We start from the raw sequence: 13,726 nt of genomic DNA on the forward strand, positions 1-13,726 counted from the left end.
TTGTTACAGGATTGTTGTGCTGTGTCGTTGGGCGTATTTCTTTGCATGTTGAAGGCGGAGCAGCTACAGAGGATCTAACGTTAAACGTATTGGTGATACTTTAACATTGGAAAGGGCGACACCACCCTGCTAACCGTAAACTAGCTTTAATATCTAGACATAAACACCACCACTCTCTTCTGTGAGACCTGCAACGCTTCACATCTAACGGTACGTTTGAATTGACTTGTCTGCGGAATGTAATGTGCTGACCAAAGTAGTGGCCAATTTACCATTAAGCATTTTAGATACTAGCCAAGTTAGCTTGCTAAGGTTAGCTGTTGCACTTTCTCCTTTGCTCTTATCCTCCCTACCGGCTAACGTTGAACGTCATTATGTGTCACATTTTCCACAATACGTTACTTGTTGTTGGCGTTACTGGTTCACTCGAACATGTCTGATTGAGGCACCACCCTTTTGTATATTTTGTATCACGCTAGCTCTTCTCTACATGTTTGAAGCGTAGCATTGGGTAAAGCTAACTGTGTTGACAGCCATTACAACGAATTATAACGTACCTCATCGTAGTAGCGTCATTGCGAATTGCACACATTTGTAAAAATAACCAATTGCATGCCAACCTCACAGGGCTAACTAATCCTGACTAGCATCTTCACAATTCATACCATTTAAGTGTGTGCGTAAACACGCCTACATAATACGTTTGAATATGTTATGTCCACACTGTTATGTCCCTTCATGTCTGTGTTGCTTCTCCAGCTCATTACCAGGCAGACATGGCTGCTACTCAATGTGTAACCAAGGTGGAGCTGACTGTGTCCTGTGAGAATCTTCTGGACAAGGACATCGGCTCAAAGTCTGACCCCATGTGTTCCCTGTTGATGAGTAGCACTGACTCCCAGTGGTATGAGGTCAGTAGGATGCCTGAATCTGGATTTATTTTATATCAGTGAGCTTCAGATGTATTGTTTATATAATTGAACTGTTGTAAAAATGTCATTGGGTCTGAATCTCAAACATATAACACTCAATATTAAACACCATGTATTATTATGAAAGGCAAAATTGTATTCCTATGAAAATCGTCTGGTTTAATTGAAAGGTTTTTAACCTAATTCATTTTACCTAGGTGAGGCAGTTAGTACTATTGCTCTTGCAACAGAAAATCACATAGTGTTAATGGTTAACCCCCCAATGGAAAATTCAGTGTTGAGTAAAGAAGTATTCACTCATCCATTTCCTGTTTCGCCAGTGCATATGTGCCAATACATCCTTCTTTTTTGACATCTGGATCTCTTGAAATGTATGCATGACAGTTGCAATCCAACTTTTCCTAACAGGTGGGACGCACTGAGCAAGTCCAGAATTGCCTGTGCCCAAAGTTTGCAAAAAAGTTTGTCATCGACTACTACTTTGAAATAGTGCAGAAACTGAAGTTTGGGATTTATGACATCGACAACAAAACTATCGACCTGAGTGACGACGACTTCCTGGGGGAACTGGAGTGTACGCTGGGCCAGGTGAGGCTTTTGGCTCTTTTTCTTCACACTACATGTATGTAAGTCATCCTTGAGCTTCAAAAGACGATGAATACTTTCACTTTTAATTTGGACATTTCTGATTCTAAGTTACCAACAGTAAAAGGGTTGTTGATAAACCGACTTCACAATCCTATCAGGCAGATAGGTTTATGAGTGGTAGGATAACATATAAGAGCTATGATACACATCAATATTTACCATCTATGATAAGCAGAGAGGCTGTGTAGGCTTTCTGTGTAACATGACCCCAGATGTGTATTCTGCCAGTTTGTTTTGGATGTGGCGTGCCTCATCACCTGGAGGCTGCTGTTTTGATTACGACCCTATTTATTCAACTGCTGCTTCCTCTTTTACCTCTACTTCTTGTGTTTTTAGGTTGTGTCCAGTAAAAAACTGACCCGACCCCTTCTCTTGAAGAAAAAATCCCCTGCAGGAAAAGGGACCATCACAGTGAGTGTTGGAGAGAGCTACACTTAAATATTACAATTCTTTCCTTCTGTTATTTAATTGGTTCTTTATTGTGCTGCAGATCAGTGCAGAAGAAATCAAAGATAACAGGGTGGCCAATTTTGAAGTTGAAGCAAGAAAACTTGATAACAAGGTGAGTGTGATTCTTGCATTCCTTTTTACGCATTTTAGTGCATTTTTCGAACTGATGTGTCTCATTACTTTCATCATTTCCAGGATTTCTTTGGGAAGTCCGACCCTTACCTGGAATTCTACAAGCAGACAGCAACTGGATGGCAGCTGGCTCACAGGACCGAGGTACACACAGTATTCTGATATCAATGTTTGATTTCTTTCCTGTCATAAATAAATCGGCCCCTTTCCCAGAAGGGGATAGTACAACTCTATGAAGATAAACCGTTTGTATTACCTGGTCGGTTAAACTCCCATTTATCAGGTTTCATTCATTGCTGTCTGTATGAAAAGAGGAACAACTGGTGATATAGCTGTGTTACACATCCTTTGCAATGGCAAAACTCACATCTGTCTTACGGAAGAAATGATAGGAAGTCCCCCTCGCAACTCAAATGTTCTGTAACCCTCTTCCTGTGCTCTCACTTAACCGCTGCCAATACCACAGAGACTTTTTATATTACAAAATAAATGTTAAATTGGATGTTGTTATTGTGTATGAAGGGAGAAGCCTCATCATGTTCATTTTTGTGCATGATTAAATTCAAATCTATATAATTTGGTTTAAACCATATTTGCAAAAAGCAGGGTGTGATGCCCCTGTGGGTCCATCAGTAGAGAGGGTGTGGCTGTTCCGTCTGTGCTGCATTGGATCCAGTGATTGCGGTAATTCAGGGCACCTGGGTCTGGTGTCGGCCTGGAGTTATTTAAAGCCTCTCTGCTCCTATCTGGGGGCTCTCTGCTTTCTCCTGCAGGCAACCGGCTCTGAGGAGTAAACCCAGTGTCTATTTTGATGTGTTTGTGCAAAAATAAACACCTTTTTTATACCCGTTAATGTGTTGTGGCCTTCTGAGCCAGGTCGCAACACATCTGACAGCACCATGCTGCACAATACAGGAGCCTCAGACTGAACCACAGCCCATATTAGCTTTCATGCGGCAGTCTCCTTCTTAACTGACTCAAACACATGAACCATTGTCTTGTTCTGCAGCTTAACAACAATGCACCTGGGAAAGTGTACCTCTAATTATGGGGCACACTTCTTCTTTAATATTAAAAAGTATTTAATACATTTACAAACATGTGAACATTAAATTAGACTTCAAAAAGGCATGGTTAAATGTGCTTTCAGTTGGACTTTGATAAATGTGTGCTGATAGGGCACCTGTATAATTTTCATGAATTCTGTCCTCAGGTGGTGAACAACAACTTGAATCCAACATGGAAACCCTTTCGAATCACCCTGCAGTCTCTCTGTGGAGGAGACATGGACAAACCTATAAAAGTAATTGCTTTTCTAACATAACAACTCGCACATCTGCAGTGTGTTTCTTACCCTGCTATGGCGTCCGTTGATAATGTTTTGTTAAGTGCACTGTATGTTTTCATAGTCTCGATATAATTCAAGCTTTCTTGAAGATGTAAAGAGTTTTCACAGCAAACTTATGTTGGCTCTCTCAGAACATCTCAGTTTCATGATGTATATTTTTTAACTTCTGAAGCAAACATGTCAGGAAGGAGGCTGTTTTCAACTATACACTACAAGTGAGTTACCCAGTGTGTTACAGTCTCTGACTTTCTTCATCTTGGCATCACTTTACGGGTGATGTGGTTGAATGGAGTAGAAGGGAGTGTGAAAAATACACGATGCCGCCTGAAATCTCTGGCCCTCCAAGATTTCTTCATCCAACTTGATCGTGTCATAATACATTTGTCTGAAACTACACATTCTTCTTTAGTCATTTTACTGTCCACTCACTCTAGTATATTACCTAGAATTAGGTTTTCAATCTCACTTGCATGTTTCCACTTCTACATTTGTAAGTGTTGCAATAAAGGGTCAGTTCATGCAAATTACAAAAAAATGTGATAAACCATTTTGGTTTTATCTGCCCAGATTTTTAGGATCTGCCTCCAGTCAAATACAATGGAGGTCTTTGAAAATATATAAAACTATAATATAATAATGCATAGACCTCACTGTAAACACATTTTGTTCTAGTTTAGGTGAACAGGCCCTTTTTAGTGTTTTGTTTTCTATATGCAAGTTATTTAACTTTTTTTCCGTTTGATTTGATTTAATCTCCACTGTGTGCTTTTACCTGTTTCCAGGTTGAGTGTTATGACTATGACAACGATGGCTCACATGATCTTATTGGAACCTTTGAGACCACGATGACACGTTTCCAACAAGCATCGCGATCCTCTCCAGTATGTGTGTTTACATTGTTTGGATGTAAAAACCAAGTTGGAATATTTCCCCTTTATTCTCTGATAGTAAAGACATTGAATGCTTCATCCTGGGTTCTGAAAAACACCAATTGAAAATGCCATCTTCTTACATTTCAAAGACCTAAAAAAGAACCAATTAATAGAAAAAGTAATGGACAGATTAATTAACAATGAAAACAATCTTCCCACTGGTAATAACACCCTTGCTGTTGTGTGTTGTCCTCAGGCAGAGTTTGAATGCATGAACAGTAAAAAGAAACAGAAGAAGAAAGGCTACAAGAACTCTGGTGTTGTGAGCGTGAAGTTATGCCAGGTATAGTTCTGTCTTTTGTGTTGAATGCTTACGTGATACATCCTGAGTTAAGTAGTTTGGGTTTGAGATACATGGGCTCTTTCATAACATGGATCTCCATCTTTTAGGTGGTGAAGGAGTATACCTTCCTGGATTACATTATGGGAGGCTGTCAAATCAACTTCACCGTAAGTCTTGACTTGTGTATCAATGCCTCTCGTTAGTCACTTGTGTTACCATGGCACAAACAAACCTTGCATGTCTTTTGGCAGGTGGCTATTGACTTCACAGGCTCCAACGGGGATCCCAAGTCTCCTCAGTCCCTGCACTACATCAGTCCTCAGGGCGTCAACGAGTACCTCTCTGCCATCTGGTCTGTGGGCAATGTCATCCAGGACTATGACAGGTATATGACACATAAAACCCACATTCAAAACCTCATACAGTATTATTATTTGTGCAAATTGGCTTCCATTTTTTTGAAAGAATTGGCTGTTGTGCTTCATTGTGTGTACAAATATTTCCCTAGTAGATTGTATTTCTTTGTGTGCAATATACCTAAATATTTTGTCACTCACGTACTAATGTTTTTTTGTCATTCCTGTGTAGTGACAAGATGTTTCCTGCATTTGGCTTTGGAGCCCAAATCCCTCCCACATGGCAGGTAAGACTTGCATTTAATTGTAAAAACTACAAATGCACCTAAAAGACACAGCAGCTGTTTGCATGCAGTTTGAATCCGATATATGGCTTGTGAACTAACATCTGATGATATTGGGTTTGAACAGGTTTCCCATGAGTTCCCTCTCAATTTCAACCCGTCAAATCCATTTTGTACAGGTATGTAGAAGGATTGTTACAACAAATATTATCTAGACTCTACAGAACACATGCAGCTTAATATACAAAAGTTTGCAGTGTGACAATCTCAAGTGTGTGTGTGTGTGTGTGTGTGTGTGTGTGTGTGTGTGTGTGTGTGTGTGTGTGTGTGTGTGTGTGTGTGTGTGTGTGTGTGTGTGTGTGTGTGTGTGTGTGTGTGTGTGTGTGTGTGTGTGTGTGTGTGTGTGTGTGTGTGTGTGTGTGTGTGTGTGTGTGTGTGTGTGTGTGTGTGTGTGTGTGTGTGTGTGTGTGTGTGTGTGTGTGTGTGTGTGTGTGTGTGTAGGCATAGCAGGTGTGGTGGAGGCCTACAGGGTGTGTCTGCCCCAGGTCAAACTCTACGGCCCCACCAACTTCTCCCCCATCATCAACCACGTAGCCTGCTTTGCTAAGCAAGCCTTGCAGCAGACCACTGCATCAGTGAGTATTTCTGTTCATCCATCATCAGTAATATGACTGAAGGCTTCTATGACCAGTATAACTGCCCTTCATAGACTCTCCATATTTCACAGATAAAGTAGATCCATGTATCATGTTCACAATGCAATGGGATGATTTGATAGAAGCTCAACCAGAGCAACAGTGGTTTATGGATGTGGTGTTAAGAAAAATATCACTCGTCACCGGCGTGAGCTCCAATATCAGAATACATGTATTTATTATCCTTGCAAGAATGGAAGTAGTCATCATATACAGAGCTGCATGGGAAAAATACTTCACAGTGTCCTTCAGATGCTTTATATACAAGAGAGGGTGTTACAGTCACAAGATGCATGAATACCGGTTCAAAGCAGTATTCTATGCTTAGTTCAGATTAGCTAAAGCCTGCGTAAGCAATAAACATGACAGTCATATGTCTATCTCCATAGAGGCTGAATCTTCATGTTAATAGTTGTCCCATAGCTATCGTATGCCTAAAACAGATCCTGACGCTCTTCTAGGTAATCATACATCCGGTTACGTACACAGCTACGTAGGGCCTTTGTTATCATGTGCTACTCTGATATTAGAAGAGTACATTCAGTATTTTCCCAACAAAAGGGATTGCCCTTTGAAGCTATTTTCAGATGTCATTATATATATCAATGTATTGCATCAGATTTGTCTGCTCAGGAGAGGCCCTACCTTGAGTTGTGTACTTAAAATAGCTGGATACCTTTATTCCAGGTATCATTAACTTTTGACATGATGCCAGAGCTAAGTGATAATCATTCTTGTCAGTTTTAAATATTTACTCAAGTATGTCACATGCTTGCATTCCAAGTGTCTCATTGCCCTAACTGCATGTGGATAGCGCCCATTGACAGCAGCTCATTGTAAATGTCAATCTAAAGTACATTTCCTGACCTTTGAAGAAATTGGAAGGGACACATCTAGAACATCTTGATCATATCATATGACAATGTAAGAAGCATTTTAGTCCTTATTTAAAACTTGCCAATTAATAAATGATCTTCTTTTCAAAGCAATACTACGTTCTGCTGATCATCACTGACGGAGTGATCACAGACATGGATGACACCCGCAGTGCCATCGTCAACGCCTCTCGCCTGCCCATGTCCATCATCATCATCGGAGTAGGGGGGGCGGACTTCACTGCCATGGAGTTCCTCGATGGAGACGATGGACGTCTGCGCTCTCAGACCGGCGAGACCGCCATGCGAGACATCGTCCAGTTTGTGCCATACAGGCAGTTCGAAAAGGTAAGTCACCGTGACAACACCTCTTGTAAAAATGATTGCTATACATTAGTCATTACATTTCAGAACATTATCTTGTGAAATTTCTTTTAAGAACTGCATGCATTTCAGGCTTTTTTCCAAGCATCTCACTGCGTCATCTTTAAGTTAACTTGCTTCTAAAATTGCCTATCCAAACCTAATATAATAGTTCCCCTATCCAATGCCGGTATATATGCACAAACCCAGGGATTCCCAGCCCATCCACCGAGATCTCACTTAGCTTTGTGTACTTTGTGTATTTATCTCTTTTCAGGCGCCCTGCCAGGCTCTTGCCCAGAGCGTATTGGCCGAGTTACCTCAACAAGTGGCCTCCTTCTTCAGTTTATTCAAACTGAAGCCTCCCCGAGATCCTAGTCCTTCATAGGGGTACCCCAAATATTTCAGTCATAAAACCCTCCACCAACCCTGTCTTTGCTTGGCATACATGATTAACCGCCTCCCTGCATGACTCATCACATGTAGCGATTGCTATCCCCATTGTTTTTTTTTACTTTGCTGTGTTCCTTTCAACATTTTCACCTCTGTTTTGCCAAAGATCATTCGTCAGCTTAAAGTAAGACAGTACAATACATGATGTTGTACTTTCTGTCTTTTGTCTGGTTTGAAAAGATCACGTTTCATGTTTTTGTTTACATTCAAGCGGAAACTGCTCTCCAGGTCACTAAAACACACCAGTTAGGGATACAGTTTTCCGTCATCTATCTAGCGGAGAAAGTGCTAAAACAATAGCATGATATTTGCAAAAAGTGCGATTTCCCTCGGATTAAAGGCCTTCTTTCTAGACCTATCCCACAATTAAACTACTGTTGGTATGGCTGGTTTGTTTAATGCACGTTTGCAAGCCACAATGAGCACACAATCATCAAAATGTGTTCTGTAGTACTACACTACTCAGTCACTGGTCATCAATGTGTCGTGACTGTTTGAATCTTCAGCTTATTTCCAAAGTGAATTAGGTTGAAGCTTGACAAAAGTAAGAGGACAAGATAAAACAATATTGCCGCTGGTATTGCCTTTGCTGTCACTGTGCAAAATGACACCCTTTAATAATTATTATTTCAAAGGGTGGAACATAACTCCTCATCTGCATGACTTTCTCATCTCTGCTTCCTTCATTTAATTGAATCAGTTGTTATAATTATCACTTCATAATACATTAAAATTTCTCATCCATGTGCACCTCACTGTACTTTTTTAAACTCTTCTTTTTACACTTCAGGGTCCTCGGGAAGCACTGGCCAAGAGTGTGTTGGCAGAGGTACCGGGTCAGCTGGTGGAGTTTTTCAATATCATGAAGCTGACTCCACCCAAAGCCAGTCCTGCACCGACCCCGGCACCGACCCCGGCACCGACCAACTGATGCTTCAAGGAAACTAACAGACATCTCCTGCAGATTATAAGAAGATCCCAGCTTCAGCTTAAACGGCAATTTCCTTACTAAACCTTTTTCTTTCCACACACACAAAATACATTCACATTGCAGAAACATTATATTTTTTTAATTCATCATGAGAGTGCACAGTTTACTTTTATGCCCGTTTGATGGCTTCAGCACCAGACTAAAAATAATGCTGTTAAAGGCATTAAGATGACCTTTTAATTATGGCATCAACAAATGCATGGGAAACTGGTGTGATAGTAAAATATATCACAAATAATTTGTATGTCATTAGCAAAATGCCTGCTGCACTACTAGCATAATCGTGTACGTACAGTATTGCCAAGTAGAAGCTGCTGTTTTGGCACAGAGAACATATTGCCTTAATGTTCTGATGCTCATGCTTCCCTATGCACTATGAGGTTTTACCTAATGAATGCCAAACTCTCTGTAGTTATAGACCTGTGTAAACCAGAGCCATTTATACCTTGAAGTATGAAACTGAAATATTGTGATCGCTACAAAAGTAGTAGTTCGTTATGAGGTATTGTGCCAGTCATCACTCAGTTATTGTAGTTATTATACCAGTTTGTACTTTGACTTCCCCATTTAGATTAGCAAAGACACCATTGGGTCGTTCCCTTGACATGGACTAACAAGTAAGGATTTACTTTTCCTACTATATGGCCATCGACCTTTGATTTCTCTGTTTTATCTTATTTCAGTATTAATCATTTCCACCTGGAAACTAGATTCAGTACTGCTTAATGTAATCTTTGCATGTCATGTACACAACTGTCTGTTACAATTTAATTGTTGTACAATGAAAGCTATAAATAAGCATCTGATGTATCAGCTGTAGTGCTCCATTAGAAATAGGTGATGTGCCTTAAGTGTTTCCATACAGAAAGTGCACCACCCCCCCAATAAAGAAGCTCTTATACAATACAATGAATTTTATTTAACACTTCAATGCAATTCTACAGGGTGACACCAAGGTGTTCTTTTGCCATCATTTCACAGCCCCCTATTACAAAAACAGCCGTCTTCTGCCAATGAACACACACACTTTATTGTGTAAAAGAGTGCAAAGGTTGTTCAGTGAAATAATTGACAATATACAGAAGTGAGTTGTTGCCGAGACATCCCATCAGTACTTAGACTCCTCTCAACCTAATAACCTGGACTCAGGCACTTAAGTTCTTGTATAAAAAAAAATAGCCTTTTCTCTACATTGATAGTATTTATTATTCATCATAATAACATGATACGTTTAATGTCTTTCTGTTGAGTCTGTAAATCCAGAGTGTAGCTACTCAGAATGGATTATATGATCTAAATCCTTAAGACTAAGAGTCACTTTACTTGCATCAGTTCACATGCACATATGACTGTACCAGAACCGACATTTCCTCGGGCATTTAGCATGACAAACATTCTACCTTTTCAGTGTAAAAGTATTTCACCTGCTACTACCATGGCAACAAATAGCCAGTGACACGGCTTTCGGGTTTGAAATTACTGAAGTTATGGCCCCATGCTGATTTATTTACATATGGTGGATTTTGTTGTGATCCATGAACTGTTTGAGGTTGTGCAGGTTGTCCCACCACTTGAAGAGGAAGGTCTCTGCGATGAGGCTGAACCAGGGTGTGATCTCCACTTCTTTGCGCTTTGCCTTCTCCAACATCTCCTGAAGCTCCTCCTTGCTCACATAGCAGTGGGTTTTGATCTCATTGGGGTCTGGACTCAAATCCACATCCTTCAGAAGGACAAAAAAGAGATGTTATCTATAATTTACACAGACAGGCCAGATATCCTAATTCCAAGTTGAACAGTGCTACCTTCTGCATGAAGAGGATGTAGTCAATCTCATGTTCTCCCCACACACCATCTGACTGGGCTTTGTAGTGGATCCTTGTCAGATAAGTCATTTCATCTGGTGTCACCTGAGAAGCAACAGGAAGTGCTCACTTCGGGATTTGCATTCAAATATGAAGTGCTTTATAAATGGAACTCATTATTATTATTATTATTATTATTATTAAGTAAAAGGCGATCAGATGCAAGGAAAGATTCCTCTCCCAGTATTTCAGGATTTCAACACATGCGGTTTACCTGTTCCATGGGGATACCCAGTTCAGCCTCGAGTCTCCTCTGAGCTGCTCTCCTCACTCCAATTGCGTCCTTCTCCTCCAGCTCACTGTCTGTGTGTAAAGGGTGACTGCAGCATGTGTTCGTGAAGCAGCCTACGTACAGACACAGGAGAGGGTTAAACATCAGTGTTTAATCATCTTGCCATGCTATATTCACCCATGAGTATTTTTGGAAATGGTTAAACTGGGGTATACAATTGTCACTGACCTGGAAAAGTAATTTTGGCATCAGACCTCTGTTGTAAGAGCAGCTTCTCTTCACTGTTGAAAATGAACACGCTGAAAGCTCTGTGTAATAGACCTAGAAAGACAAACAATTTACTGTAAGTTTTTTAAACAAGTTATGCATTTGAGGCGAGACAGGTGTGTCCAGACAGGTACCTTTGTCAATGTTAGCATTCAGGTGGCAGTTTTTCTTTGTGTCTGCTCCAACTTTGTGGTCGTTCTCGTCGATGAGGATGCACATCTCGGCCAGAAGCTTCACCTGCTTCTCGTCCAGGTGGTCTGTGGTTATCTCAGGCATTCTGACAGCTGACTGTAGGGGTTTTACCTCACTGTACAGGAAGAGGAGCAGTGTGCAGAAAACATTCATTTAATGCATATTTTCCAAAGTGACAGTCTTGAACCTTCAGTAACTGAAGTAGGTAGTACTTGACCAACAAATCCAACTGCTGTTCACTAGTTTTTCTGGAGTTTTCATAGAAAGAGTTAGTGGATCCTGAGTGCTTTTCAAGTTTAGGACTGAACTTTCATTTTAAAATGGGGAGTAAATCAAAACATAATCAAAGCAAAATATATTTAATGGTGTGGTTTCTGCAAAAATATTGTTAGCAATACATAACAATTAACATTACATTTACAGAAAATGCAATATGCCCTTATCAACTTCATAGTGTCCAAGTGAAGCTTTTCATATAGTTGATTTAGTCAAATAATCAAAAATAGTAAGAATGTAAATATGTATACAAAAAATAGCAATGGTACCATTTCAGGCGCTTTGCTTTAGGTGGGCGTTAACTATTAAACTTATATTTTGATACAGCATGCCATGCTGCCATATCTTATCTTGTGAGCCTTAGTTTTAAGTTAGAAATGTGCATGTTAAAAATAATATTGCTGTCAATGCAGCTTGCCTTGATGTAATGTATAGGCTACCGTATTGAAGAGAATATACCCAAGCGTCGAGTTGCTATTGTAAAAGTGTGTACTTTAATACGCAAACCCATGAATACAATGCTTGTTAAATAAGAATTTGGCATGACTTTAATTCATGTGAGGCAATGACATTTATCCGAACTATTGAGACAGGCTTTAGTGTAGCTCAGCTATCAATAGCACAAGCAGCATGTCTTAGCTTAGGCTTATCTCTTGCTTTGCTCTTCACAAACGTAAACAATGCCTTCTCTAACCCTACATTAAATAGCACTAGCTTACCTTGAAATAGCTCTGACGCAGGAAGTGTAGATATGTCTTTGCTGAGATGCAACAACTCTGGAAGCAGCAGGTACGTTTGATTTAAGCACAGGGTTGCTTTTGGTGGAAACCATCCGTAGCACCGCCCACACTCCCCGCACCATCGCCTGACATAAACAGAAAACCAATCACAAGGTCTGAGCGGGTGGACGAAGGTAAAACCCGGAGAGGATTTTACTCAGGGAGGACCGGAAGTTAACGTTGCTGATGATACATGTGGACTAAAGTCAGGGAAGCCAGGCTGAGGGTAAACTTTGGTTGAACTTTCAAATGTTTTATACACATTAACTACATGCTTATGATTAATTAAACCCATATATATTTTTACTATACAGCGTAGGGATTGTAATAAATTATTATTATGGATTCATGCAACAATTGAGAATCTTCTGTGATGGAGGAAGTATTTACATGGTTCTAAAGTAAAAGTACTTTGTTCATTTAAATGGCCACTCTAAGTGTATATCAAAGCAATATGGTAGTAAGTCTCACGAATGCATTAACAAGCCATTCAGTGGAAAATAGTATGATCTTAATGTCCCGTTCTAAATAATCCACTTCGTGTCTTCCTTCAAACACAGTCCACACGCCATCATACCACTGCACAGCACAGCCCGCACCATCCAGGCCTCTGACATCTGAACATAAGTATGCATTGATTGCTACATACACAACCTACTGAGAAACCGATAACACGCTTAATTACTTACGAAACAAGTTCCCTGTTTCAAGTGAATTCAATGTCGCACTTTGCATGTGTCTACGACGATATTTCAGAGCCAAATACTGTGGTCGAGCCACTTAGCTTTCACTGCCTGCTTCTGAGGTCACTGGTTTTGATTGGATGCTTTAGCATCAGCGTCACTTCCCATTGGCTTACACAGTGCAAACACAAACCATGTGATACGGAAGTCGGTGTACCAGTAAAATACGTGATGTGTCAACATTCGGATAAATATTCTGATACATTTTCTTATTGTCATTGTCCACTGTCAATTCGGCGAAAAACATGTAACGTGACACGTCGATAGGTTTCCATATAATCATACCGAGTAAGGAAGGTTAGGCTGCTGTTTTTTTCATAGACGGTAGCTAGTTGCCGCAATTAGCATCATATGTGAAAGCTAGCTATCATTTTGTTTGTAAACCGCCTTTCTGGCTGTGAATCAGTGACAGTGGTGAGTTTCTTCCTTGTTTCGTAATCATATCGGTGAAAGGTCACACGCCTAAAGTGTACGTTCACATGTCATGAAAGCTGCGTTACATATTTGTATTGCAAGCGTTACGATAATTGTCCACGTACATTTTCCATGGGCAGTAATTACTCAGCGTTAAATACACGGTTTCAGTCTTGCATAATGCTATGCCAAAATATGTTGTCCATTGTCCCATTGACT

At 40.2% G+C, this 13,726-nt stretch overlaps 3 protein-coding genes across 5 annotated transcripts in view; 2 read left to right on the forward strand and 1 right to left on the reverse strand.

Annotated features, from left to right (window-relative positions):
• Window positions 1-9,651, forward strand: LOC117465873 (copine-3-like). Of its 2 annotated transcripts, XM_034108938.2 has the most exons (17): window positions 1-210; window positions 760-911; window positions 1,341-1,520; window positions 1,917-1,991; window positions 2,071-2,142; window positions 2,226-2,306; window positions 3,376-3,465; window positions 4,293-4,391; window positions 4,639-4,725; window positions 4,833-4,892; window positions 4,977-5,110; window positions 5,314-5,368; window positions 5,493-5,544; window positions 5,867-6,000; window positions 7,047-7,283; window positions 7,576-7,688; window positions 8,542-8,632. In XM_034108938.2, the coding sequence occupies exons 2-16, from the start codon at window positions 777-779 to the stop codon at window positions 7,684-7,686; spliced, it is 1,602 nt and encodes a 533-aa protein (XP_033964829.1). In that variant the 5' UTR covers window positions 1-210; window positions 760-776; the 3' UTR covers window positions 7,687-7,688; window positions 8,542-8,632. The 2 variants fall into 2 exon arrangements, with proteins under 2 accessions (XP_033964829.1, XP_033964827.1); XM_034108936.2 differs by lacking the exon at window positions 7,576-7,688 and having other exon boundaries at window positions 2-210; window positions 8,542-9,651.
• idi1 (isopentenyl-diphosphate delta isomerase 1) lies at window positions 9,639-13,174 on the reverse strand. Its single transcript, XM_034108941.2, has 7 exons — window positions 13,040-13,174; window positions 12,291-12,436; window positions 11,238-11,410; window positions 11,065-11,157; window positions 10,819-10,949; window positions 10,545-10,649; window positions 9,639-10,462 (listed from the first exon to the last, which is right to left on the reverse strand). Exons 2-7 carry the CDS (start codon window positions 12,431-12,433, stop codon window positions 10,250-10,252), a joined length of 858 nt encoding a protein of 285 aa, XP_033964832.1. The 5' UTR covers window positions 12,434-12,436; window positions 13,040-13,174; the 3' UTR covers window positions 9,639-10,249.
• wdr37 (WD repeat domain 37) overlaps window positions 12,457-13,726 on the forward strand; it is an 18,944-nt gene continuing 17,674 nt past the window's right edge. Inside the window, exon 1 of one of the 2 annotated variants that reach the window (XM_034108939.2) lies at window positions 12,457-12,977. The gene's annotated coding sequence lies outside the window, so the exon portion shown is untranslated. Of the gene's footprint in view, window positions 12,978-13,241; window positions 13,508-13,726 lie in introns of those variants that run through there. The other variant, XM_034108940.2, reaches the window with a different exon arrangement.

This window comes from Pseudochaenichthys georgianus, chromosome 20, assembly GCF_902827115.2.
Source record: "Pseudochaenichthys georgianus chromosome 20, fPseGeo1.2, whole genome shotgun sequence".
Lineage (NCBI taxonomy): Eukaryota > Metazoa > Chordata > Actinopteri > Perciformes > Channichthyidae > Pseudochaenichthys > Pseudochaenichthys georgianus.

What these genes read in the sequence shown, in the direction of transcription:
- LOC117465873 (XM_034108936.2), top strand. Translation starts at nt 777, where the DNA reads ATGGCTGCTACTCAATGTGTAACCAAGGTGGAGCTGACTGTGTCCTGT. An exon ending in AAGCATCGCGATCCTCTCCA is followed by an intron (nt 4,392 to 4,638) that starts GTATGTGTGTTT and finishes TGTTGTCCTCAG; the next exon opens with GCAGAGTTTGAATGCATGAA. An exon ending in GTCATCCAGGACTATGACAG is followed by an intron (nt 5,111 to 5,313) that starts GTATATGACACA and finishes ATTCCTGTGTAG; the next exon opens with TGACAAGATGTTTCCTGCAT.
- idi1 (XM_034108941.2), bottom strand. Translation starts at nt 12,433, where the DNA reads ATGGTGCGGGGAGTGTGGGCGGTGCTACGGATGGTTTCCACCAAAAGC. An exon ending in GAATGCTAACATTGACAAAG is followed by an intron (nt 11,158 to 11,237) that starts GTACCTGTCTGG and finishes TTGTCTTTCTAG; the next exon opens with GTCTATTACACAGAGCTTTC. An exon ending in ACATCCTCTTCATGCAGAAG is followed by an intron (nt 10,463 to 10,544) that starts GTAGCACTGTTC and finishes GTCCTTCTGAAG; the next exon opens with GATGTGGATTTGAGTCCAGA.